This window comes from Pelophylax lessonae, assembly GCF_965119305.1.
Source record: "Pelophylax lessonae genome assembly, chromosome: 4".
NCBI classification, from domain to species: Eukaryota; Metazoa; Chordata; class Amphibia; order Anura; family Ranidae; genus Pelophylax; species Pelophylax lessonae.
Genome location: NC_138771.1, coordinates 15,164,176 through 15,188,469, shown reverse-complemented (window position 1 = coordinate 15,188,469; position 24,294 = coordinate 15,164,176). Strand labels below are relative to the sequence as shown.

The 24,294-nt window shown below is 45.2% G+C and overlaps 1 protein-coding gene across 1 annotated transcript in view; it reads right to left on the bottom strand.

The window, feature by feature from the left end:
• The window catches only part of CALML4 (calmodulin like 4), a 37,936-nt gene that overhangs the window by 8,571 nt on the left and 5,071 nt on the right, over positions 1-24,294 (bottom strand). Inside the window, exon 2 of the mRNA XM_082254312.1 lies at positions 3,374-3,514. Within this exon, the coding sequence (XP_082110438.1) occupies positions 3,374-3,449 (76 nt within the window). The 5' untranslated portion in view covers positions 3,450-3,514. The remainder of the gene's footprint in view (positions 1-3,373; positions 3,515-24,294) is intronic.

Sequence of the window (24,294 nt, the reverse complement as noted above, 5' to 3'; positions counted from 1 at the left end):
CACAGCATTGCCCACAATGACTGCAGAGTGCCAGCCACAGCATTGCCCCCAATGATTGCAGAGTGCCAGAACACAGCATTGCCCCCAATGATTGCAGAGTGCCAGCCACAGCATTGCCCCTAATGATTGCAGAGTGCCAGCCACAGCATTGCCCCAATGACTGCAGAGTGCCAGCCACAGCATTGCCCCCAATGATTGCAGAGTGCCAGCCACAGCATTGCCCCCAATGACTGCAGAGTGCCAGCCACAGCATTGCCCCCAATGATTGCAGAGTGCCAGAACACAACATTTCCCTCAATGATTGCAGAATGCCAGAACACAGCATTGCCCCCAATGATTGCAGAGTGCCAGCCACACATTGCCCCCAATGATTGCAGAGTGCCAGCCACACATTGCCCCCAATGATTGCAGAGTGCCAGCCACACATTGCCCCCAATGATTGCAGAGTGCCAGCCACACATTGCCCCCAATGATTGCAGAGTGCCAGCCACACATTGCCCCCAATGATTGCAGAGTGCCAGCCACACATTGCCCCCAATGATTGCAGAGTGCCAGCCACAGCATTGCCCCCAATGACTGCAGAGTGCCAGCCACAGCATTGCCCCTAATGATTGCAGAGTGCCAGAACACAGCATTGCCCCCAATGATTGCAGAGTGCCAGAACACAGCATTGCCCCCAATGATTGCAGAGTGCCAGCCACAGCATTGCCCCTAATGATTGCAGAGTGCCAGCCACAGCATTGCCCCCAATGATTGCAGAGTGCCAGCCACAGCATTGCCCCTAATGATTGCAGAGTGCCAGCCACACATTGCCCCCAATGATTGCAGAGTGCCAGCCCCACATTGCCCCCAATTGCAGAGTGCCAGCCACACATTGCCCCCAATGATTGCAGAGTGACAGCCACACATTGCCCCCAATGATTGCAGAGTGCCAGCCACACATTGCCCCCAATTGCAGAGTGCCAGCCACAGCACTGCCCCCAATGATTGCAGAGTGCCAGCCACACATTGCCCCCAATGATTGCAGAGGGCCAGCGACCCCCCCCGCACTTACCTCTCTCGCAGCTTCTCTTCAGTCCCCGACTCCCCGCATCTCCGAGTCTTCAGTCCTCCCGCGGCGCCTCCTCCTCGTCCAATGGCACGGTGTTTGCCTTTCGGCCAATCAGGAAGCGGGAAGACCCGCTCCCTGATTGGCCAGGAGGAGGTTCCGTGTGACAATAGCGAATTCTCATTCGCTATTGTCACAGAATGGGCGGGTCGCGGCGCACTGCTCTGCTCCTTGCCCGCCACGTCTGCGGCTGCGCGGTCCGAGCGCGGGACATTCAATTGTACTGCGCTCGGACGTGCAGAGGGCTTCAGCCGGTTCTGCGAACTCGCAGAACGTTAGTAACCGGTTCTATAGAACCGGTGCGAACCGGCTGAATCCCACCACTGATCATATCCCCCTTATGTATTTATACATGGTGATCATATCCCCCTTATGTATTTATACATGGTGATCATATCCCCCCTTATGTATTTATACATGGTGATCCTATCCCCCTTATGTATTTATACATGGTGATCATATCCCCCCTTATATATTTATACATGGTGATCATATCCCCCTTATGTATTTATACATGGTGATCATATCCCCCTTATGTATTTATACATGGAGATCATATCCCCCTTATGTATTTATACATGGTGATCATATCCCCCTTATGTATTTATACATGGTGATCATATCCCCCTTATGTATTTATACATGGAGATCATATCCCCCCCTTATGTATTTATACATGGAGATCATATCCCCCCTTATATATTTATACATGTTGATCATATCCCCCCTTATGTATTTATACATGATGATTATATCCCCCTTATGTATTTATACATGGTGATCATATCCCCCCTTATGTATTTATACATGTTGATCATATCCCCCCTTATGTATTTATACATGTTGATCATATCCCCCCTTAATCTCCTCTTCTCAAGAGAGAATAAATTCAGTTCCTCTAATCTTTCCTCATAGCTGAGCTCCTCCATGCCTCTTATTAGTTTGGTTGCCCTTCTCTGCACTTTCTCCAGTTCCCCCATTTCTTTTTTAAGAACTGGAGCCCAAAACTGAACTGCATATTCCAGATGAGGTCTTACTAATGATTTGTACAGGGGCAAAATACCACGTCCACAACCACCCCTCTGTCCAAGTATACCACGTCCACAGCCACCCCTCTGTCCAAGTATACCACACCCACAGCCACCCCTCTGTCCAAGTATACCACGTCCACAGCCACCCCTCTGTCCAAGTATACCATGTCCACAGCCCCCCCTCTGTCCAAGTATACCACGTCCACAGCCACCCCTCTGTCCAAGTATTCCACACCCACAGGCACCCCTCTGTCCAAGTATACCACGTCCACAGGCACCCCTCTGTCCAAGTATACCACGTCCACAGCCACCCCTCTGTCCAAGTATACAACGTCCACAGCCACCCCTCTGTCCAGGTATACAACGTCCACAGCCACCCCTCTGTCCAAGTATACAACGTCCACAGCCACCCCTCTGTCCAAATATACAACGTCCACAGCCACCCCTCTGTCCAAGTATACCACGTCCACAGCCACCCCTCTGTCCAAATATACAACGTCCACAGCCACCCCTCTGTCCAAGTATACCACGTCCACAGCCACCCCTCTGTCCAAGTATACCACGTCCACAGCCACCCCTCTGTCCAAGTATACAACGTCCACAGCCACCCCTCTGTCCAGGTATACAACGTCCACAGCCACCCCTCTGTCCAAGTATACAACGTCCACAGCCACCCCTCTGTCCAAGTATAGAACGTCCACAGCCACCCCTCTGTCCAAGTATACAACGTCCACAGCCACCCCTCTGTCCAAATATACAACGTCCACAGCCACCCCTCTGTCCAAGTATACCACGTCCACAGCCACCCCTCTGTCCAAATATACAACGTCCACAGCCACCCCTCTGTCCAAGTATACCACGTCCACAACCACCCCTCTGTCCAAGTATTCCACACCCACAGCCACCCTTCTGTCCAAGGTTTTACTTACCTCTTCATGAAAAGAATGAGGACTTTTGCTGACAGGAAGTGAGGGGAAACCCTTCTCTGGGTATTGTACATGGAAGCAGGAAATGTTCTCAGATAAAAATGGCTTGCTTTTGAGTTGCTTTGGCATTTACAGTGACTCGTATGGGAAAGAAAAACAATTCAGATGCAAATGCCTGTGTTTATGAGCCCCAAGTCAGCAAATCAGTTCCTAATTATTATTTTTTTTTTTAACTCTCCTCCTTTGATGGAGTATTATGGACAATGCATTTATCAAAGAACAAGGTTTTCTTTATTACTGGTCCATACCAATTTTTTGAATCTGCAGATGTCGACTGATTTCAGTGGGAGTGGGACATGTTCCCAGACAGCGCATGACAGTCATCAGGTCCCCAGTGGGAATCTTGCCTCTTCCCTTCTTATCATACAGGGAAAAACATTCTTTGAATTCTGTGTTTGGGAAATAGGAAATAAATGTTAGTGGTTCTAGTAGTTCACATATTTGCATTCAAAATCAGCCTTTCCTAAACCTTTTCATCAAGGAGGAACCCTTGAAATAAGTTTCCAGTCTCAGGGAACCCCAGCTAAAAGTTACTATATCTACAACTCATGATACATTAGTGTGATGTCAGTGAGAAGTCCCTTACATTGGTGGTCAGTGGGAAGAATGTTCCTTACATTGGTGGTCAGTGGGAAGAATGCTCCTTACATTGGTGATCAGTGGGAAGAATGCTCCTTACATTGGTGATCAGTGGGAAGAATGCTCCTTACATTGGTAGTCAGTGGGAAGAATGCTCCTTACATTGGTGATCAGTGGGAAGAATATTCCTTACATATAAAAAAATATAAAAATTAAGGAACACTATCATTGTTTAAGTATTACAAAGAATATAACAGAATATGTAAAAAGGAAATTAAGGATGCAAAAATTCAAATGCAGATTGCAAAAGATAGTAGGACAAGCCCCCAAAAATTCTTCAAATATACAGTATTAATAGTAAAAAGGTCAGGTCTGTGCATGTAGGCCCTTTAAAAAATAATCTGGAGTGGGTGACTGGGGACAAAGAGAAGGCAAATTTATTAAATACTTTCTTTAGCTCTGTGTATACAAAGGAGCATGGGGAAGCTCATGGCCATAATGAAGACGGTATTGACACAGCCCCAAATGATCCACAATGGCTCAAAAGTGATATGGTCCAGAAATATTTTGACAGAATAAGGGTGAATAAAGTGCCTGGACCAGATGGCATCCACCCACGCATCCTAAAAGAATTGAGCGCTGTAATTTCAAAGTCTTTGTTTCTAATTTATAGGGACTCATTACGGACTGGAATAGTACCACTGGATTGGCGTAGGGCTAATGTGGTGCCTATATTTAAAAGGGATCAAAGTCTTTGCCAAGTTACTATAGACATGTTAGTTTAACTTCTATAGTCAGGAAGATACTGGAGAGTTTAATAAAAGACCACATAGAGGAGTTCTTGCTGGAAAAAAATATTTTAAGCAACAAACAGCATTCATGAAAGACAGAAGTTGTCAAACAAACCTGATTTCTTTTTATGAGGAGGTAAGTAAAACCTTGGACAGAGGGGTGGCTGTGGACATGGTATACTTGGACAGAGGGGTGGCTATGGATGTGGTATACTTGGACAGAGGGGTGGCTATGGACGTGGTATACTTGGACAGAGGGGTGGCTGTGGACGTGGTATACTTGGACAGAGGGGGTGGCTATGGACGTGGTATACTTGGACAGAGGGGTGACTGTGGACGTGGTATACTTGGACAGAGGGGTGGCTGTGGACGTGGTATACTTGGACAGAGGGGTGGTTGTGGACGTGGTATACTTGGACAGAGGGGTGGTTGTGGATGTAGTATACTTGGATTTTACAAAAGCATTTGACACAGTTCCCCACACACAGCTAATGTGTATGGTAAAGTCCACAGGCTTGGAAAGATCAGTGTGTAAATGGATAGAAAATTGGCTAAAAGAGAGAATACAGAGAGTAGTGGTAATGATTTTTACTCTGAATGGTCCAAGGTTATCAGTGGTGTATCCCAAGGTTCAGTGTTGGGACCCTTACTTTCTAATATCTTTATAAATTATATCGGGTCTGGGATTAAAAGTACCATTTCAGTCTTTGCAGATGACACCAAGCTTTGCAGTGGAATAACTTCCTTACAGGATGTCTCCAATTTACAAGCTGACCTCAATGCAGTTTCATTGGGCAACTATGTGGCAAATGAGGTTTAATGTTGATAAATGTAAAGTTATGCACTTGGGGGCTAAGAATATGCATGCATCATACATACTAGGTGGAGTAGAACTGGGGGAATCCATAGTGGAGAAGGATCTGGGTGTTCTGGTAGATCATTGTAACGCTTCTGCGTTTCTTATATGGTGTGGATTTTCAGCTGCAGAAATAGTTCCACGTCAGTAGTCATGTAAGAGATATGCTGAGATACCATTCCCAACCTCAATGACTCATCATGTGTGGAAGGTCTTATTTCAGCCAGTAAATACACACAATTAGCAAGCTGGTTCCTAGAGTGACTTTATGTATGTGGTAACACAATGATGAAGGTTAAGGGATAGGTTGTATATTTGGACAGAGGGGTGGCTGTGGACGTGGTATACTTGGACAGAGGGGTGGCTGTGGACGTTGTATATTTGGACAGAGGGGTGGCTGTGGACGTTGTATACTTGGACAGAGGGGTGGCTGTGGACGTTCTATACTTGGACAGAGGGGTGGCTGTGGACGTTGTATACTTGGACAGAGGGGTGGCTGTGGACGTTGTATACCTGGACAGAGGGGTGGCTGTGGACGTTGTATACTTGGACAGAGGGGTGGCTGTGGACGTGGTATACTTGGACAGAGGGGTGGCTGTGGACGTGGTATACTTGGACAGAGGGGTGGCTGTGGACGTTGTATATTTGGACAGAGGGGTGGCTGTGGACGTGGTATACTTGGACAGAGGGGTGGCTGTGGACGTTGTATATTTGGACAGAGGGGTGGCTGTGGACGTTGTATACTTGGACAGAGGGGTGGCTGTGGACGTTGTATACCTGGACAGAGGGGTGGCTGTGGACGTTGTATACTTGGACAGAGGGGTGGCTGTGGACGTGGTATACTTGGACAGAGGGGTGCCTGTGGACGTGGTATACTTGGACAGAGGGGTGCCTGTGGGTGTGGAATACTTGGACAGAGGGGTGGCTGTGGACGTGGTATACTTGGACAGAGGGGGGGCTGTGGACATGGTATACTTGGACAGAGGGGTGGCTGTGGACGTGGTATACTTGGACAGAGGGGTGGCTGTGGGTGTGGTATACTTGGACAGAGGGGTGGCTGTGGACGTGGTATACTTGGACAGAGGGGTGGTTGTGGACGTGGTATTTTGCCCCTGTACAAATCATTAGTAAGACCTCATCTGGAATATGCAGTTCAGTTTTGGGCTCCAGTTCTTAAAAAAGAAATGGGGGAACTGGAGAAAGTGCAGAGAAGGGCAACCAAACTAATAAGAGGCATGGAGGAGCTCAGCTATGAGGAAAGATTAGAGGAACTGAATTTATTCTCTCTTGAGAAGAGGAGATTAAGGGGGGATATGATCAACATGTATAAATACATAAGGGGGGATATGATCAACATGTATAAATACATAAGGGGGGATATGATCACCATGTATAAATACATAAGGGGGATATAATCATCATGTATAAATACATAAGGGGGGATATGATCAACATGTATAAATATATAAGGGGGGATATGATCTCCATGTATAAATACATAAGGGGGGGATATGATCTCCATGTATAAATACATAAGGGGGATATGATCACCATGTATAAATACATAAGGGGGATATGATCACCATGTATAAATACATAAGGGGGATATGATCTCCATGTATAAATACATAAGGGGGATATGATCACCATGTATAAATACATAAGGGGGATATGATCACCATGTATAAATATATAAGGGGGGATATGATCACCATGTATAAATACATAAGGGGGATAGGATCACCATGTATAAATACATAAGGGGGGATATGATCACCATGTATAAATACATAAGGGGGATATGATCACCATGTATAAATACATAAGGGGGATATGATCAGTGGTGGGATTCAGCCGGTTCGCACCGGTTCTATAGAACCGGTTACTAACGTTCTGCGAGTTCGCAGAACCGGCTGAAGCCCTCTGCACGTCCGAGCGCAGTACAATTGAATGTCCCGCGCTCGGACCGCGCAGCCGCAGACGTGGCGGGCAAGGAGCAGAGCAGTGCGCCGCGACCCGCCCATTCTGTGACAATAGCGAATGAGAATTCGCTATTGTCACACGGAACCTCCTCCTGGCCAATCAGGGAGCGGGTCTTCCCGCTTCCTGATTGGCCGAAAGGCAAACACCGTGCCATTGGACGAGGAGGAGGCGCCGCGGGAGGACTGAAGACTCGGAGATGCGGGGAGTCGGGGACTGAAGAGAAGCTGCGAGAGAGGTAAGTGCGGGGGGGGTCGCTGGCCCTCTGCAATCATTGGGGGCAATGTGTGGCTGGCACTCTGCAATCATTGGGGGCAGTGCTGTGGCTGGCACTCTGCAATTGGGGGCAATGTGTGGCTGGCACTCTGCAATCATTGGGGGCAATGTGTGGCTGTCACTCTGCAATCATTGGGGGCAATGTGTGGCTGGCACTCTGCAATTGGGGGCAATGTGGGGCTGGCACTCTGCAATCATTGGGGGCAATGTGTGGCTGGCACTCTGCAATCATTAGGGGCAATGCTGTGGCTGGCACTCTGCAATCATTGGGGGCAATGCTGTGGCTGGCACTCTGCAATCATTAGGGGCAATGCTGTGGCTGGCACTCTGCAATCATTGGGGGCAATGCTGTGTTCTGGCACTCTGCAATCATTGGGGGCAATGCTGTGTTCTGGCACTCTGCAATCATTAGGGGCAATGCTGTGGCTGGCACTCTGCAGTCATTGGGGGCAATGCTGTGGCTGGCACTCTGCAATCATTGGGGGCAATGTGTGGCTGGCACTCTGCAATCATTGGGGGCAATGTGTGGCTGGCACTCTGCAATCATTGGGGGCAATGTGTGGCTGGCACTCTGCAATCATTGGGGGCAATGTGTGGCTGGCACTCTGCAATCATTGGGGGCAATGTGTGGCTGGCACTCTGCAATCATTGGGGGCAATGTGTGGCTGGCACTCTGCAATCATTGGGGGCAATGTGTGGCTGGCACTCTGCAATCATTGGGGGCAATGCTGTGTTCTGGCATTCTGCAATCATTGAGGGAAATGTTGTGTTCTGGCACTCTGCAATCATTGGGGGCAATGCTGTGGCTGGCACTCTGCAGTCATTGGGGGCAATGCTGTGGCTGGCACTCTGCAATCATTGGGGGCAATGCTGTGGCTGGCACTCTGCAGTCATTGGGGCAATGCTGTGGCTGGCACTCTGCAATCATTAGGGGCAATGCTGTGGCTGGCACTCTGCAATCATTGGGGGCAATGCTGTGTTCTGGCACTCTGCAATCATTGGGGGCAATGCTGTGGCTGGCACTCTGCAGTCATTGTGGGCAATGCTGTGGCTGGCACTCTGCAATCATTGGGGGCAATGCTGTGGCTGGCACTCTGCAGTCATTTGGGGCAATGCTGTGGCTGGCACTCTGCAATCATTGGGGGCAATGCTGTGTTCTGGCACTCTGCAATCACTAGGGGCAATGCTGTGGCTGGCACTCTGCAATCATTGGGGGCAATGCTGTGTTCTGGCACTCTGCAATCATTGGGGGCAATGCTGTGGCTGGCATTCTGCAATCATTAGGGGCAATGCTGTGGCTGGCACTCTGCAATCATTGGGGGCAATGCTCTGTTCTGGCACTCTGCAATCATTGGGGGCAATGTTGTGGCTGGCACTGTGCAGTCATTGGGGGCAATGCTGTGGATGGCACTCAGCAATCATTGAGGACAATGCTGTGGCTGGCACTCTGCAATCATTAGGGGCAATGCTATGGTTGGCACTCTGCCTAGCATTGGATAGAAAATTGGCTAAAAGAGAGAATACAGAGAGTAGTGGTAATGATTTTTACTCTGAATGGTCCAAGGTTATCAGTGGTGTATCCCAAGGTTCAGTGTTGGGACCCTTACTTTCTAATATCTTTATAAATTATATCGGGTCTGGGATTAAAAGTACCATTTCAGTCTTTGCAGATGACACCAAGCTTTGCAGTGGAATAACTTCCTTACAGGATGTCTCCAATTTACAAGCTGACCTCAATGCAGTTTCATTGGGCAACTATGTGGCAAATGAGGTTTAATGTTGATAAATGTAAAGTTATGCACTTGGGGGCTAAGAATATGCATGCATCATACATACTAGGTGGAGTAGAACTGGGGGAATCCATAGTGGAGAAGGATCTGGGTGTTCTGGTAGATCATTGTAACGCTTCTGCGTTTCTTATATGGTGTGGATTTTCAGCTGCAGAAATAGTTCCACGTCAGTAGTCATGTAAGAGATATGCTGAGATACCATTCCCAACCTCAATGACTCATCATGTGTGGAAGGTCTTATTTCAGCCAGTAAATACACACAATTAGCAAGCTGGTTCCTAGAGTGACTTTATGTATGTGGTAACACAATGATGAAGGTTAAGGGATAGGTTGAGTGGAGGTGGTAGGTGATAGACACTTGAAGGTGAGACAGTAGCAGATGGATGCAGGAAGGTTTAGCAATGTTGTATGATAGCAGATGATAGAATAGCAGGTGGACATACAAAAGAGATTAACCCAGTGCAGAAAAGTAGCAGTAGTCTCAAGAGCTAGCAATCTAGTTATGCAGATGTGATAAACAGTCTTTACTATGCAGAGCTAGATAGTGTAAGCTTAGTATAAGTTTATAGAGAATTCCCCTGCGGGGTACTTAGCACTATTAGCGATACAGCCGAAGGGTGGTTCAGGAGAGGCGGATGATCCAGTAGAGGGATACAGGGATCAGCGCAGCGAGGTTCCGTCAGCGAAGTAAGCTTGCAAGCATGGAAGCTTCAAGCAAGGTTAGCATCCAGGTAAGGGTGTTTGAACGAACACATGTGAGTGAGAACCGGTGCTTTAAATAGCCATCTAGTCCGGCGCTGGGTGATGACAGCTCCAGTCTTAAAGGTGTATGCGCACCTTTCCAAAAGTAAATGGTGGGGCGCATACACTTGTGGAAAGTGTAATTTAAGGTACCAAAGGTACCGGAACATTACAATACCCCCCCCTTAAGGCCTGCTCCTGAAGGCCTCTGGAGCTGGTTTGTCTGGGTATCTCGCATGAAAATTGCGGATTAATCTAGGGGCATGTATGTCAGAGGTGTTTAGCCAGGTGTCGTCTTGGGGCCCATAGTTCTTCCATCTAACCAAGTACTGAAGTCTTCTTCTGTAGATACGAGAATCCAGAATCTCTTTTATCTCGTATTCTTCTCCACCTTCAACTTGTACAGGAGGGGGAGGTGGAATATTAGGCCTTATTCCTTGGTCCGGAACATGGGGTTTTAGTAGCGACACATGGAAAATGGGATGGATTTTTAGGTCCATTGGCAATGTAAGCTGCACTGCAGCTTTTCCAATAAGTTTCTTGATTGGGAAAGGTCCCAAGAACAGAGGTCCAAGCTTTTTGCTAGGGATCTTCAGTCTCAAGTTTTTTGTTGAGAGCCAAACGAGGTCCCCGATAGTATACTGTGGAGAAGGTCTTCTACGAAGATCATAGTACTTCTTTTGTTGACTGTGAGCGTGTGCAATGGTAGTATTTAGTAAACCCAGAGAATCCTTTATTTGGGTAAGATAGTCTGAGGCTACTGGGTTATTTGAAGGAAGGATGCGTGGAGGGAGAATAGAGGGATGGAACCCATAGTTCAAGTAGAACGGACTCTGCTTGGTTGTACTGTGAGTTGCGTTGTTGTAGGCAAATTCTGCCAGGGGGAGAAGATCCAACCAATCATCCTGTTGGTAAGAAGTGTAACAACGTAAATACTGCTCGATGCATTGGTTGACTCTTTCAGTCTGTCCGTTGGTCTGCGGATGGTAAGGAGAAGTGAGCTTCCGCTCAATCCGTAGTATGTGACATAGTTCTTGCCAGAATTTAGAAATAAATTGGGATCCACGGTCAGACAGAAGAGTTTTTGGGATACCATGTAATCTGAAGACATGTTTCATCAGGAGTTCTGCCGTTTGTTTGGACGAAGGTAGTCTGCGAATAGCAATGAAATGTGCCATCTTTGTCAGATGGTCCACTGACACCAAGATGGTATTAAATCCTTTGGAAGGAGGCAATTCTACGATGAAGTCCAATGACAAAACCTCCCATGGAGTTTGGGGTATTGGTAGACTGCATAGTAGACCGGATGGTCTCGTAGTGTCAATTTTGGACCTGGCACAGACATTGCATGAAGAGACGTATTTTTGTATAGATGTTTTCATGTCAGGCCACCAGAATTGTCGAGAAATCAAATTGAAAGTCTTTGTCATACCCATATGTCCTGCCATAGGCACATCATGCGATAATTCCAAGATCTTGGTGCGTAGGGTAGGTGGTATGTAAAGTTTGTCGTTGTAGTAGAGGAAGCCTTCTGCATCAGTATTTAGTTGTGGTGGGGGTGAATCCAAACTTATACCATGCAGAACCTCTTCCTTTAAGGAACGGACAACTCCAATAATGGGTTTGTGAGGTATTATAGGAACGGAAGGGATTTCAAAGTAGTTTTCTTCAGTTAGTCGTGATAGTGCATCCGCCTTTTTGTTCTTATCTGCAGGTGTGTAGGTCACTAGGAAGTTAAACCTTAGAAAGAATAGTGACCATCGTACCTGTCGATGCGAGAGAGTTTTGCTAGTCTGAAGATATTGGAGGTTTTTATGGTCCGTGTATATAATTATTGGTAGTTGGGTGCCTTCGAGTAAATGTCGCCAATTCTCCAGAGCCAATTTTATAGCAAGCAGTTCCTTTTCACCCACGGGGTAATTTATCTCGGGACTGCTCAGGGATTTAGAAAAAAAAGGCGACTGGATGAAGTGGTGAAGTGTGGGTTGGTCGTTGGGAGAGTATTGCTCCTACTGCCATGTTTGACGCATCTACCTCCAGAATGTATTGGAGGGATGGGTCTGGATGGCGTAATATGGGAGCGGAAGTAAACCTTGTCTTTAACAAGTGGAAAGCCTTATTTGCTTCTTCTGACCATTTAAATGGTATTTTTATGCTAGTGAGCTGTGTGAGGGGTCTAACAATAGCAGAAAAGTTTTTTATGAACTTCCTGTAGAAATTTGAAAATCCCAGGAATCGCTGTAGCGCCTTGCGTGTAGTTGGTGTAGGCCAATCCTGAATGCAGGATATTTTACTCATGTCCATCTCGATTCCTGTTTTGGATATGATGTAGCCTAGAAAGAGTACCTCATCTTTATGGAACAAGCCTTTCTTCAGCTTCACATAAAGATTATGTGCAAGCAATCTCGATACTACAAGTCTTACATGTCTTATGTGTTCAGACAGGGTCCGTGAATATATAAGTATATCGTCCAGATATACCACAACACAGACATCTAGTAAGTCTTTAAAAATATCGTTTATAAATCGTTAGAAAACTGCAGGGGCATTGCATAGGCCGAATGGCATCACAAGATATTCGAACAATCCGTATCTAGTTCTGAATGCAGTCTTCCACTCGTGTCCATCGCGGATTCGAATGAGATTGTATGCTCCTTTCAGGTCTAATTTTGAAAAATAGGTAGCTCCACGCACCTGCTCAATGAGCTCAGGGATAAGCGGTAGAGGATAGCGATCTTTTATTGTAATAGCATTCAATTTCCTGTAGTCGATGATAGGTCTGAGACTTGAATCTTTATTGCGAACAAAAAAGAGTCCTGCTGCTGTGGAAGAAGTGGAATAAATAAATAAAACCTTTTTCCAAGTTCTCATCCAAATAGGTTTTGAGATGGGCAAGTTCATCCTGTGAAAGAGGATAAACATGACCGAACGGCAATTTGCTATTTGGGAGTAGATCAATGCTACAATCATAGTCTCGATGAGGAGGTAATGCTTGAGCATTTTTCTCAAGAAAAACCTCAGAAAGATCCTGATAACATAGTGGTGCAATCTCATCTGTCACCACAGACAGAATCTTCCCGGAAAACGGGAGGTTACACGTTTCCTCGCAATAACAAGAAGGGAAGGTCAAGGACCGTTTCTTCCAATCTATGGTTGGTTGGTGTGTGTGCAACCAGGGAAGTCCCAACACAATGGGAAAGTGGGGTGATGGTATTAAATCGAAGGTAGAAGTCTCCCTATGAGACTCGTTAATAGTGACTAGAAGTGCTTGTGTCTGATCGGTGATCGGACCAGAGGATAACGGAACACCGGTAATAAGACTTACTGAGACAGGTTTGAGTTTAGAAATAATAGGAATTTTATTTAAAGCAGCAAAACATATATCCATATAACCAAAAGGAGCAAGTGAAACGGACACAAGTGGGGACTAAAAATACTTACTCAACCGGCGCTATTACCAAGTACCTATATGTATATAGAGTGATATATAAAATGCTAAAACAAATAATATATCTAAAAGCTGCTGCTATAAATCTAACCACATAAAATGAAGGTGCATGATAGTGACAATCAAATAGGAAGTACTAAAACACACTAGCAGCGCTAAAATTCATAAATGATAAATGAAGTGCAGTCCACTGGGATAATGTCCATATGTTCATATAATCATGCAATGTGCCCAGAAACCGTGAATGGATATATTGCACTGGACCCTCCACCGCACCAACGTGCTCCCCCTAATGAGAGACACTCACCAGAAATCTGGTCATACAAGGACTTGTAATGCCAGCCTATCTCAGGCTCAGAAAACGATATCCACAGGAATTTCCCAGGACAAACGGCCCTCGATCAGTCTCAATCGGATCAATTCTTGTGGCAGACCCACAGGAGATTCCAATTGCATCAGGGGTAGTACATGTGAAAATAATAGCTCACATAGGGCAATATTGCATGGCTAAAATCAGACTTTATTACCCACAAAAGGATCCCCAGTAGCTGATGCACTTACAACATGTAAAACAAAGCAAGCTTGTCATATAAAGGATGAGGCATAAACCTGCGTGTAGAGGCCGATCCCCGTAGTGCCAGTTCGCCGCCGGTACCAGGCTGTAGCGAGCCTCGGGTTCAGCATCAGACGCTAGGTCCTACCTCGTGACCGCGTGACCACGCTCTGACGCGTTTCGTTAGCAAGTAACTTCAACTGAGGGCGTGGTCACGCGTGTACGGTCACCGCTATTTGACTATACCGATGGGGCGGAGGCACCAATCAGCCGGATGACGCAGGACCTTCCCGCTCGTCATCACTTCCGCCCTTACCGGAAGTCATATCATGTAACATTGGCTTCCGCCAACACAGCGAATCACTGCCATCTCCGATCAAGACTATCCATTTTCCACAGCGCCCCTAGGGACGAAAGGGAACTGGCACTCGTCGGATCACAGGCAGATCATATAGCCTATATATACATAATCGATATGTTACAATAAATAGCGACTTATTACAACAAAAATATCCAAATAAAAAGGTGATTACCATTCAATAAACATAACGATAATCACATGCACATTGTAAAAATTAGATAAAATTATCTTAAGATAATACATAAAAGGCATCATTCTATATTTAAAATTAACCATATTAAAGCAAGAAACAAGGGTTAAACGACCAAATCCAAAGAGACAAAAGCATCACATGAGACAGGGGAGGTTAAAAAAGTTAATAATCACTGATAAAACAGTTGATGTCTAAATCAACGTTTAGCCCTTTGGGATGTAGAGAGTTGGTCAAAAATATCCAATACGTTTCACGCTTGGACAGCTCTCTTACTCTGTTTGAGCCCCTCCAGACCTGTTTGACATTTTCAATTCCCCAAAATTTCAACTCACTCGGATCTTGATTGTGATACTTTTTAAAATGTAAAGAGACATTATGGTCCTTATAACCATTTCGAATATTTGCAATGTGCTCTGAAACACGTATTGCAATAGTTCTCTTCGTTCTTCCAATATAAATTAAGCCACAAGGGCACTCCAAGCCGTATACCACATGAGTGGTGTGGCAAGTGATGAGATCCTTAATGTCGAAGGTCTCACCATTCGCGGAAGAACTAAAAGAGGAAAACCCCCGCAAATGAGTCCGCACCTGTCTACATGTCTTGCAACGACGACAGGCATAAAAACCCGTCCTGTCGTCCCAAAACATAGAGGGCTTGGTGGGGGGGTCAAGGACCTTGCACACCAATTGATCCCCAAAAGTGCATGCTTTTTTATATACAAAGGAGGGTGTAGATGGAATAAGGCTCCCCAAAATCCTATCTACACTCAATACACCCCAATGTTTTCTAATAATGTCCTCTACCTCTCTATATTGGGAATTGTATTGTGTGAGAAAACTCCACTCCTGTTTGTTGTCAGTTGGTCTAACAGTATCCACCAGGCATTCCTGCTGAGAAATGCCTAGGACTTCCATGATGGTACTATCAAGCTTCCGTTCATCATAACCCTTCTCACGGAAACGATGTCGGAGAACCTCAGCCTGTGTCAGAAAGTCCGTATCTGAGGAGCAGTTCCTCCTCACCCGGAGGAACTGCCCCTTAGGGATATTTTGTAACCAACGTGGGTGGTGACCACTATAAATGGGTAAATACCCATTACGGTCAGTGGGTTTAAAGTACACACGAGTCTCCAGTGTGTGATTTTTTACCATCACTTCTACATCCAAAAAATGGATGGACTCCTGACTCCAACTAAACTCCAATTTGACACCGTTATTATTGGAGTTGAGCGAGTCAGCAAATTCTCGCAGAGTACTTTCTGGACCTTCCCATATGAAAAACAGGTCATCGATATACCTTCTGTAGATCTTCAGCTCGTTCTTAGCAAGCGCATAAATATACCGATCCTCCCACTCCCCCATAAAGAGATTGGCGAGGCTGGGAGCAAATTTAGCTCCCATTGCCACGCCACGTTTCTGGTTATAGAATGTTCCATTAAACCAGAAATAGTTGTGCGCTAAGCAGAACTCCAGTGCGCATTTTAAGAATCTCTTTTGGGGGTCCGGGAGGTCGGTACGACTACAGAAGGCCCAATTCAGAGCTAGTAATGCATCCTCGTGCTGAATTATAGTATATAGCGAGGACACATCCGCTGTTACTAGAAAAACTTCTTTATCTGGGGATATCTGGACTTCCTTCAAGGCCCGGAGGAAATCTTTGGTGTCCTTAAGGTACGACCTCAGACTTACCACACTGGCCTGTAAAAAGAAGTCCAGGTATTCACCCAGTCTAGCGGTAACTGAATTGATCCCATTGACGATGGGTCTGGCTGGAGGATTATGTGCGTCCTTATGTATTTTAGGCAGAGTATATATCGTTGGTACTCTATTAAAACTGGGCATAAGGTATCTCTGCTCTTTATCCGAAAGAACCCGATGATAATAGCCCGACTGTATCAGGTCTTTCAAGATCCTCCTATACTCTAGGGTTGGATCCCTTCTCAGCTCCTCATAGGTCTCTGTATCTGAAAGCATATTGCTGAGTTGGTTCAGATAGAAATCTTTCTTTAGGATCACTACCCCTCCCCCCTTATCAGCAGGTCTAATTATGACATTTTTTCTTTCTTCCAAGGCCTCCAAACCCTGTTGGATGTGTCTAGGGTTCACCCCTTTTCTGGGCTGCAGAGCTGCCACATCCTGCAGCACCAGATTTTTAAACACATCCACACAGTGGTTGGAGGACTGTGGAGGATTAAACAGGGAGCGGTTTTTTAAACCACTATCCACCCCCACAGTGGTAGCCACACTGTAAGATCGACTGTTGTTAATAGCTCGATTTGGATTAAGAAAATGTCTCTTTAAATTAATTTTTCTCACATACTTGTGCACATCTACGTACACATCAAATTTATTGAGGGGTCTATGCTTGGCACATTTTAAACCAGCATTTAAAATGTTAGTCTCTTTTTGCGTGAGAACAATGCCAGCCAAATTGTACACACCCGTTAATCCACTAGCCTTCTTTTTTTGTTGGTACTTCCTCCCTGCTCGACATCCTCGCCTATGTGTTGTGCTTGGATAGGATATTGGGAGGATGGGCCGGCCCTCGGTGGATAACTCGGGGGACCCCATTCCATGGGTCTCCCCCTCCAGGGTCTGCCACCCCGTCTCCCTCCCCTGCCCCGACCGCCCCTCCATAAAAAAGGGCGAGGTGGGGGTACAGGCGTGGATGGCGCATTCGCGTCACCCAATGAATCATACCTGTTAGAGGTTGGGAGGGGTTTAGGTGAATTAAGACCTCCTCGACGCACATAATCCTCCAGCCAGACCCATCGTCAATGGGATCAATTCAGTTACCGCTAGACTGGGTGAATACCTGGACTTCTTTTTACAGGCCAGTGTGGTAAGTCTGAGGTCGTACCTTAAGGACACCAAAGATTTCCTCCGGGCCTTGAAGGAAGTCCAGATATCCCCAGATAAAGAAGTTTTTCTAGTAACAGCGGATGTGTCCTCGCTATATACTATAATTCAGCACGAGGATGCATTACTAGCTCTGAATTGGGCCTTCTGTAGTCGTACCGACCTCCCGGACCCCCAAAAGAGATTCTTAAAATGCGCACTGGAGTTCTGCTTAGCGCACAACTATTTCTGGTTTAATGGAACATTCTATAACCAGAAACGTGGCGTGGCAATGGGAGCTAAATTTGCTCCCAGCCTCGCCAATCTCTTTATGGGGGAGTGGGAGGATCGGTATATTTATGCGCTTGCTAAGAACGAGCTGAAGATCTACAGAAGGTATATCGATGACCTGTTTTTCATATGGGAAGGTCCAGAAAGTACTCTGCGAGAATTTGCTGACTCGCTCAACTCCAATAATAACGGTGTCAAATTGGAGTTTAGTTGGAGTCAGGAGTCCATCCATTTTTTGGATGTAGAAGTGATGGTAAAAAATCACACACTGGAGACTCGTGTGTACTTTAAACCCACTGACCATAATGGGTATTTACCCATTTATAGTGGTCACCACCCACGTTGGTTACAAAATATCCCTAAGGGGCAGTTCCTCCGGGTGAGGAGGAACTGCTCCTCAGATACGGACTTTCTGACACAGGCTGAGGTTCTCCGACATCGTTTCCGTGAGAAGGGTTATGATGAACGGAAGCTTGATAGTACCATCATGGAAGTCCTAGGCATTTCTCAGCAGGAATGCCTGGTGGATACTGTTAGACCAACTGACAACAAACAGGAGTGGAGTTTTCTCACACAATACAATTCCCAATATAGAGAGGTAGAGGACATTATTAGAAAACATTGGGGTGTATTGAGTGTAGATAGGATTTTGGGGAGCCTTATTCCATCTACACCCTCCTTTGTATATAAAAAAGCACGCACTTTTGGGGATCAATTGGTGTGCAAGGTCCTTGACCCCCCCACCAAGCCCTCTATGTTTTGGGACGACAGGACGGGTTTTTATGCCTGTCGTCGTTGCAAGACATGTAGACAGGTGCGGACTCATTTGCGGGGGTTTTCCTCTTTTAGTTCTTCCGCGAATGGTGAGACCTTCGACATTAAGGATCTCATCACTTGCCACACCACTCATGTGGTATACGGCTTGGAGTGCCCTTGTGGCTTAATTTATATTGGAAGAACGAAGAGAACTATTGCAATACGTGTTTCAGAGCACATTGCAAATATTCGAAATGGTTATAAGGACCATAATGTCTCTTTACATTTTAAAAAGTATCACAATCAAGATCCGAGTGAGTTGAAATTTTGGGGAATTGAAAATGTCAAACAGGTCTGGAGGGGCTCAAACAGAGTAAGAGAGCTGTCCAAGCGTGAAACGTATTGGATATTTTTGACCAACTCTCTACATCCCAAAGGGCTAAACGTTGATTTAGACATCAACTGTTTTATCAGTGATTATTAACTTTTTTAACCTCCCCTGTCTCATGTGATGCTTTTGTCTCTTTGGATTTGGTCGTTTAACCCTTGTTTCTTGCTTTAATATGGTTAATTTTAAATATAGAATGATGCCTTTTATGTATTATCTTAAGATAATTTTATCTAATTTTTACAATGTGCATGTGATTATCGTTATGTTTATTGAATGGTAATCACCTTTTTATTTGGATATTTTTGTTGTAATAAGTCGCTATTTATTGTAACATATCGATTATGTATATATAGGCTATATGATCTGCCTGTGATCCGACGAGTGCCAGTTCCCTTTCGTCCCTAGGGGCGCTGTGGAAAATGGATAGTCTTGATCGGAGATGGCAGTGATTCGCTGTGTTGGCGGAAGCCAATGTTACATGATATGACTTCCGGTAAGGGCGGAAGTGATGACGAGCGGGAAGGTCCTGCGTCATCCGGCTGATTGGTGCCTCCGCCCCATCGGTATAGTCAAATAGCGGTGACCGTACACGCGTGACCACGCCCTCAGTTGAAGTTACTTGCTAACGAAACGCGTCAGGGCGTGGTCACGCGGTCACGAGGTAGGACCTAGCGTCTGATGCTGAACCCGAGGCTCGCTACAGCCTGGTACCGGCGGCGAACTGGCACTACGGGGATCGGCCTCTACACGCAGGTTTATGCCTCATCCTTTATATGACAAGCTTGCTTTGTTTTACATGTTGTAAGTGCATCAGCTACTGGGGATCCTTTTGTGGGTAATAAAGTCTGATTTTAGCCATGCAATATTGCCCTATGTGAGCTATTATTTTCACATGTACTACCCCTGATGCAATTGGAATCTCCTGTGGGTCTGCCACAAGAATTGATCCGATTGAGACTGATCGAGGGCCGTTTGTCCTGGGAAATTCCTGTGGATATCGTTTTCTGAGCCTGAGATAGGCTGGCATTACAAGTCCTTGTATGACCAGATTTCTGGTGAGTGTCTCTCATTAGGGGGAGCACGTTGGTGCGGTGGAGGGTCCAGTGCAATATATCCATTCACGGTTTCTGGGCACATTGCATGATTATATGAACATATGGACATTATCCCAGTGGACTGCACTTCATTTATCATTTATGAATTTTAGTGCTGCTAGTGTGTTTTAGTACTTCCTATTTGATTGTCACTATCATGCACCTTCATTTTATATATCCATATAATTTCCACAAGATCCTGTGTCAATCATGGCCTTAGTAGTAATCCTGTTCTGGTCCCACTGTAATGTCAAAAAAACAGAAATGTAGGGGTTAGTGAATGAAGTTGTCAATCCTCCTAGGGAGACATGTGAACACTCACCCTTCTTTTTGTTGACTAGGGGACAGACGTTTATCTTGTGATCCGGGGATGCACAGTACAAGCAGAGATTTTCATTTAGTCTTTTGGCTTTTTCCATAGTTGATAGCGGTGGGCGTATGGTTCCCACCTCCATAGGAACGGCCAGACTCCGAGAGGAAACGGATAATGGCATTCCCATCTTTTCAGCCTTTCTTTCTCGTAGTCTTCTATCTATGGTAATACTGAGTTGTATTAATGCATCCAGGGTTTTTGGCAGATCCGCTCGGGCGAGCTCGTTCTTAACGGCTTCTGATAGGCCAAGCCTAAATTGGGTTTTCAGAGATGCATCATTCCATTCTGAATCAAGGGTCCATCTCTTGAACTCTGCGACAAAGTCTTCTACAGGCCTGCTTCCTTGTTTCAAGGATCTTAACTGAAGATCAGCAGTACTCTGCCTATTGGGGTCATCATATAGGCTAGTGAGTTCTGCTAGGAACAAGGCATAGGAGTTGAGAAGCTGGTTGTTTTTCTCAAAAAGAGAATCTGCCCAGGCTCGAGGATCGCTTGATAGGTAAGAAATAATAGTACAAACCTTAATGTGATCAGTAAGGTAGGTACGAGGTTTTAGCAAAAAAAGTAACTCACATGCGTTTTTAAATTCGCAAATTTTTTTGCGATCGCCTGTAAATACCAAAGGGGGATTTATCTTGGGTTCAGGGGACTGAGCAGAGGTAAGTTGTGTCAGTCTAATTACCTGCTGCGACAGAGCCTGATTGTCTTCTTTTAATTCAGCAAGTGCGTGTATTAACGCAGATACTTGCTGTTTTAATTGTGTCACCTGAGTGGTTATTTCTGCTGAATCAATTTTTGGTTCGTTCAATCTGTAACGCTCCTGCGTTTCTTATATGGTGTGGATTTTCAGCTGCAGAAATAGTTCCACGTCAGTAGTCATGTAAGAGATATGCTGAGATACCATTCCCAACCTCAATGACTCATCATGTGTGGAAGGTCTTATTTCAGCCAGTAAATACACACAATTAGCAAACTGGTTCCTAGAGTGACTTTATGTATGTGGTAACACAATGATGAAGGTTGAGGGATAGGTTGAGTGGAGGTGGTAGGTGATAGACACTTGAAGGTGAGACAGTAGCAGATGGATGCAGGAAGGTTTAGCAATGTTGTATGATAGCAGATGATAGAATAGCAGGTGGAAATACAAAAGAGATCAACCCAGTGCAGAAAAGTAGCAGTAGTCTCAAGAGCTAGCAATCTAGTTATGCAGATGTGATAAACAGTCTTTACTATGCAGAGCTAGATAGTGTAAGCTTAGTATAAGTTTATAGAGAATTCCCCTGCGGGGTACTTAGCACTATTAGCGATACAGCCGAAGGGTGGTTCAGGAGAGGCGGATGATCCAGTAGCGGGATACAGGGATCAGCGCAGCGAGGTTCCGTCAGCGAAGTAAGCTTGCAAGCATGGAAGCTTCAAGCAAGGTTAGCATCCAGGTAAGGGTGTTTGAACGAACACATGTGAGTGAGAACCGGCGCTTTAAATAGCCATCTAGTCCGGCGCTGGGTGATGACAGCTCCAGTCTTAAAGGTGTATGCGCACCTTTCCAAAAGTAAATGGTGGGGCGCATACACTTGTGGAAAGTGTAATTTAGGGTACCAAAGGTACCGGAACATTACAGGTGGTCAGTGGGAAGAATGTCCCTTACATTGGTGGTCAGTGGGAAGAATGTCCCTTACATTAGGGATCAGAGGGAAGAATGTCCCTTGCATTGGTGATCAGTGGGAAGAATACTCCTTACATTGAAGGTCAGTGGGAAGAATGTCCCTTTCATTGGTGGTCAGTGAGAAGAATGTCCCTTACATTGGTGGTCAGTGGGAAGAATGTCCCTTACATTGGTGGTCAGTGGGAAGAATGTCCCTTACGTTGGTGGTCAGTGGGAAGAATGCCCCTTACGTTGGTGGTCAGTGGGAAGAACGTCCCTTACGTTGGTGGTCAGTGGGAAGAATGTCCCTTACATTGGGGGTCAGTGGGAAGAATGCTCCTTACATTGGTGATCAGTGGGAAGAATGTTCCTTACATTGGTGGTCAGTGGGAAGAATACTCCTTACATTGGTGGTCAGTGGGAAGATTGCTCCTTACATTGGTGATCAGTAGGAAGAATGCTCCTTACATTGGTGGTCAGTGGGAAAAATTACCCCCTTACAGAAAGCTAAAAAGATCAATGGTGTCAGCTGGGAACTTATCTGAGAGTCAGAAATTGCTCAAGGAACCCTGGTCTAAGCGGTATTATGTATTGGATAAATGGTAATGAGTAAAATGTTACCAAACCACTTACCATCTGGAAGATTTCACCCCTTTATAATATTTGATTGCTATTCGGTACTGCGCTATTTTAACTGGTAATTTCGTTTGAGTACAGTGTTGCATGACCACGCAATGTAAATAATTTTTTTCATGCAAATAGAGGTTTCTTTTGGTGGTATTTGATCAACAATGAGTTGTTTTTTTTTTTTTTAATGATATCAATGAAAAAAGATCGAAAATTTGATTAAAAACATTTTTCACTTTCTGCTATAAAATGTATCTTTATCAAAAAATTAAAACATTCAAATTTCTTCATAAATTTTGGCCAAAATATATTCTGCTACATGTCTTTGGTTAAAAAAAAAAAAAAAAAAAAGATTTCAGTAAGTGTATAATAATTGGTTTGTGTGAAAGCTATAATGTTTACAAACTATGGTATACTGTATATATTTGAAAACTGATAAAATCTGATGGCCAAATATCCCCCAAAATGACCCCTTTTTGGAAAGAAGACAGGCAGTGGCATTTTTTTTTTTTTAATTAAGAAATTTAATAAAATGTGTTTTATTTTTCACAATTTTTTTTCTTTAAATACTGCCACCAGTGCAGTGTAGCATCATTATATGACTGATGTGGTGGTGATCAGGGACACTGACTGCTGACCGTATGTTAAAAAAAGAAAAAAATAATCATTTTTTTATTACATTTTTTAAAAAAAATGTTTATTTTTTAACTTTTTTTCATTTTTTACTATTTTAACATACTTTCATCAGAGTAGTTCCGTGTCACCATAGTAGCACTGTACTACTCTGGGGGGAGGGACTAACCTGCGCGGGGTTGACGTAATCACAGCTCTGGCCAATCAGATGGCCGGAGGACGCAAACCTGGAAGTAAGACAGCTGAACATGTCGGCCATGTCACCGGTGAGCGGGAAGCGCTGCAGGGGGCTTCGTATTGATGCATACTAGCTCATTATGCCTTTGTCTTTCAGGTTTTTTTTTTTTTGAGGTTTACAACCCCTTTACTAATAGTTAAACTTTTTTTTCTGTTTGCTTTGTTCATTAACCTCATGCCGACCGCCCCACGCAGATTTACTGTGGCAGGGCGGCTCGGCTGCGCATAATCACATAGATCTGTGTGATTTTGTGCACGTGGTCTCGGCGGGAGCCAGACCGCAGGAGGAGCAGGCTCGATTGCCGCCGGCCTCCCACGATCTTCAGAGAAACTGACAGGAGAACCGCCTGCCTATGTAAACAAAGCAGGCGAGTCTTCTGTCACACAGGCACAGTGAGATTGTGTGTCTCCGCTAAGCCGAAACACAGATCTCTGTGTGCCTGTCACAGAGCCCCCCCCCCCCGAAAACAGTTAGTAAGCACAATTAGGCTTACAGTGGTGATCGAAAGTTTGGGCACCCCAGGTAAAAATTTGTATTAATGTGCATAAAGAAGCCAAGGAAAGATGGAAAAATCTCCAAAAGGCATCAAATTACAGATTAGACATTCTTATAATATGTCAACAAAAGTTAGATTTTATTTCCATCATTGACACTTTCAAAATTACAGAAAACAAAAAAATGGCGTCTGCAAAAGTTTGGGCACCCTGCAGAATTTATA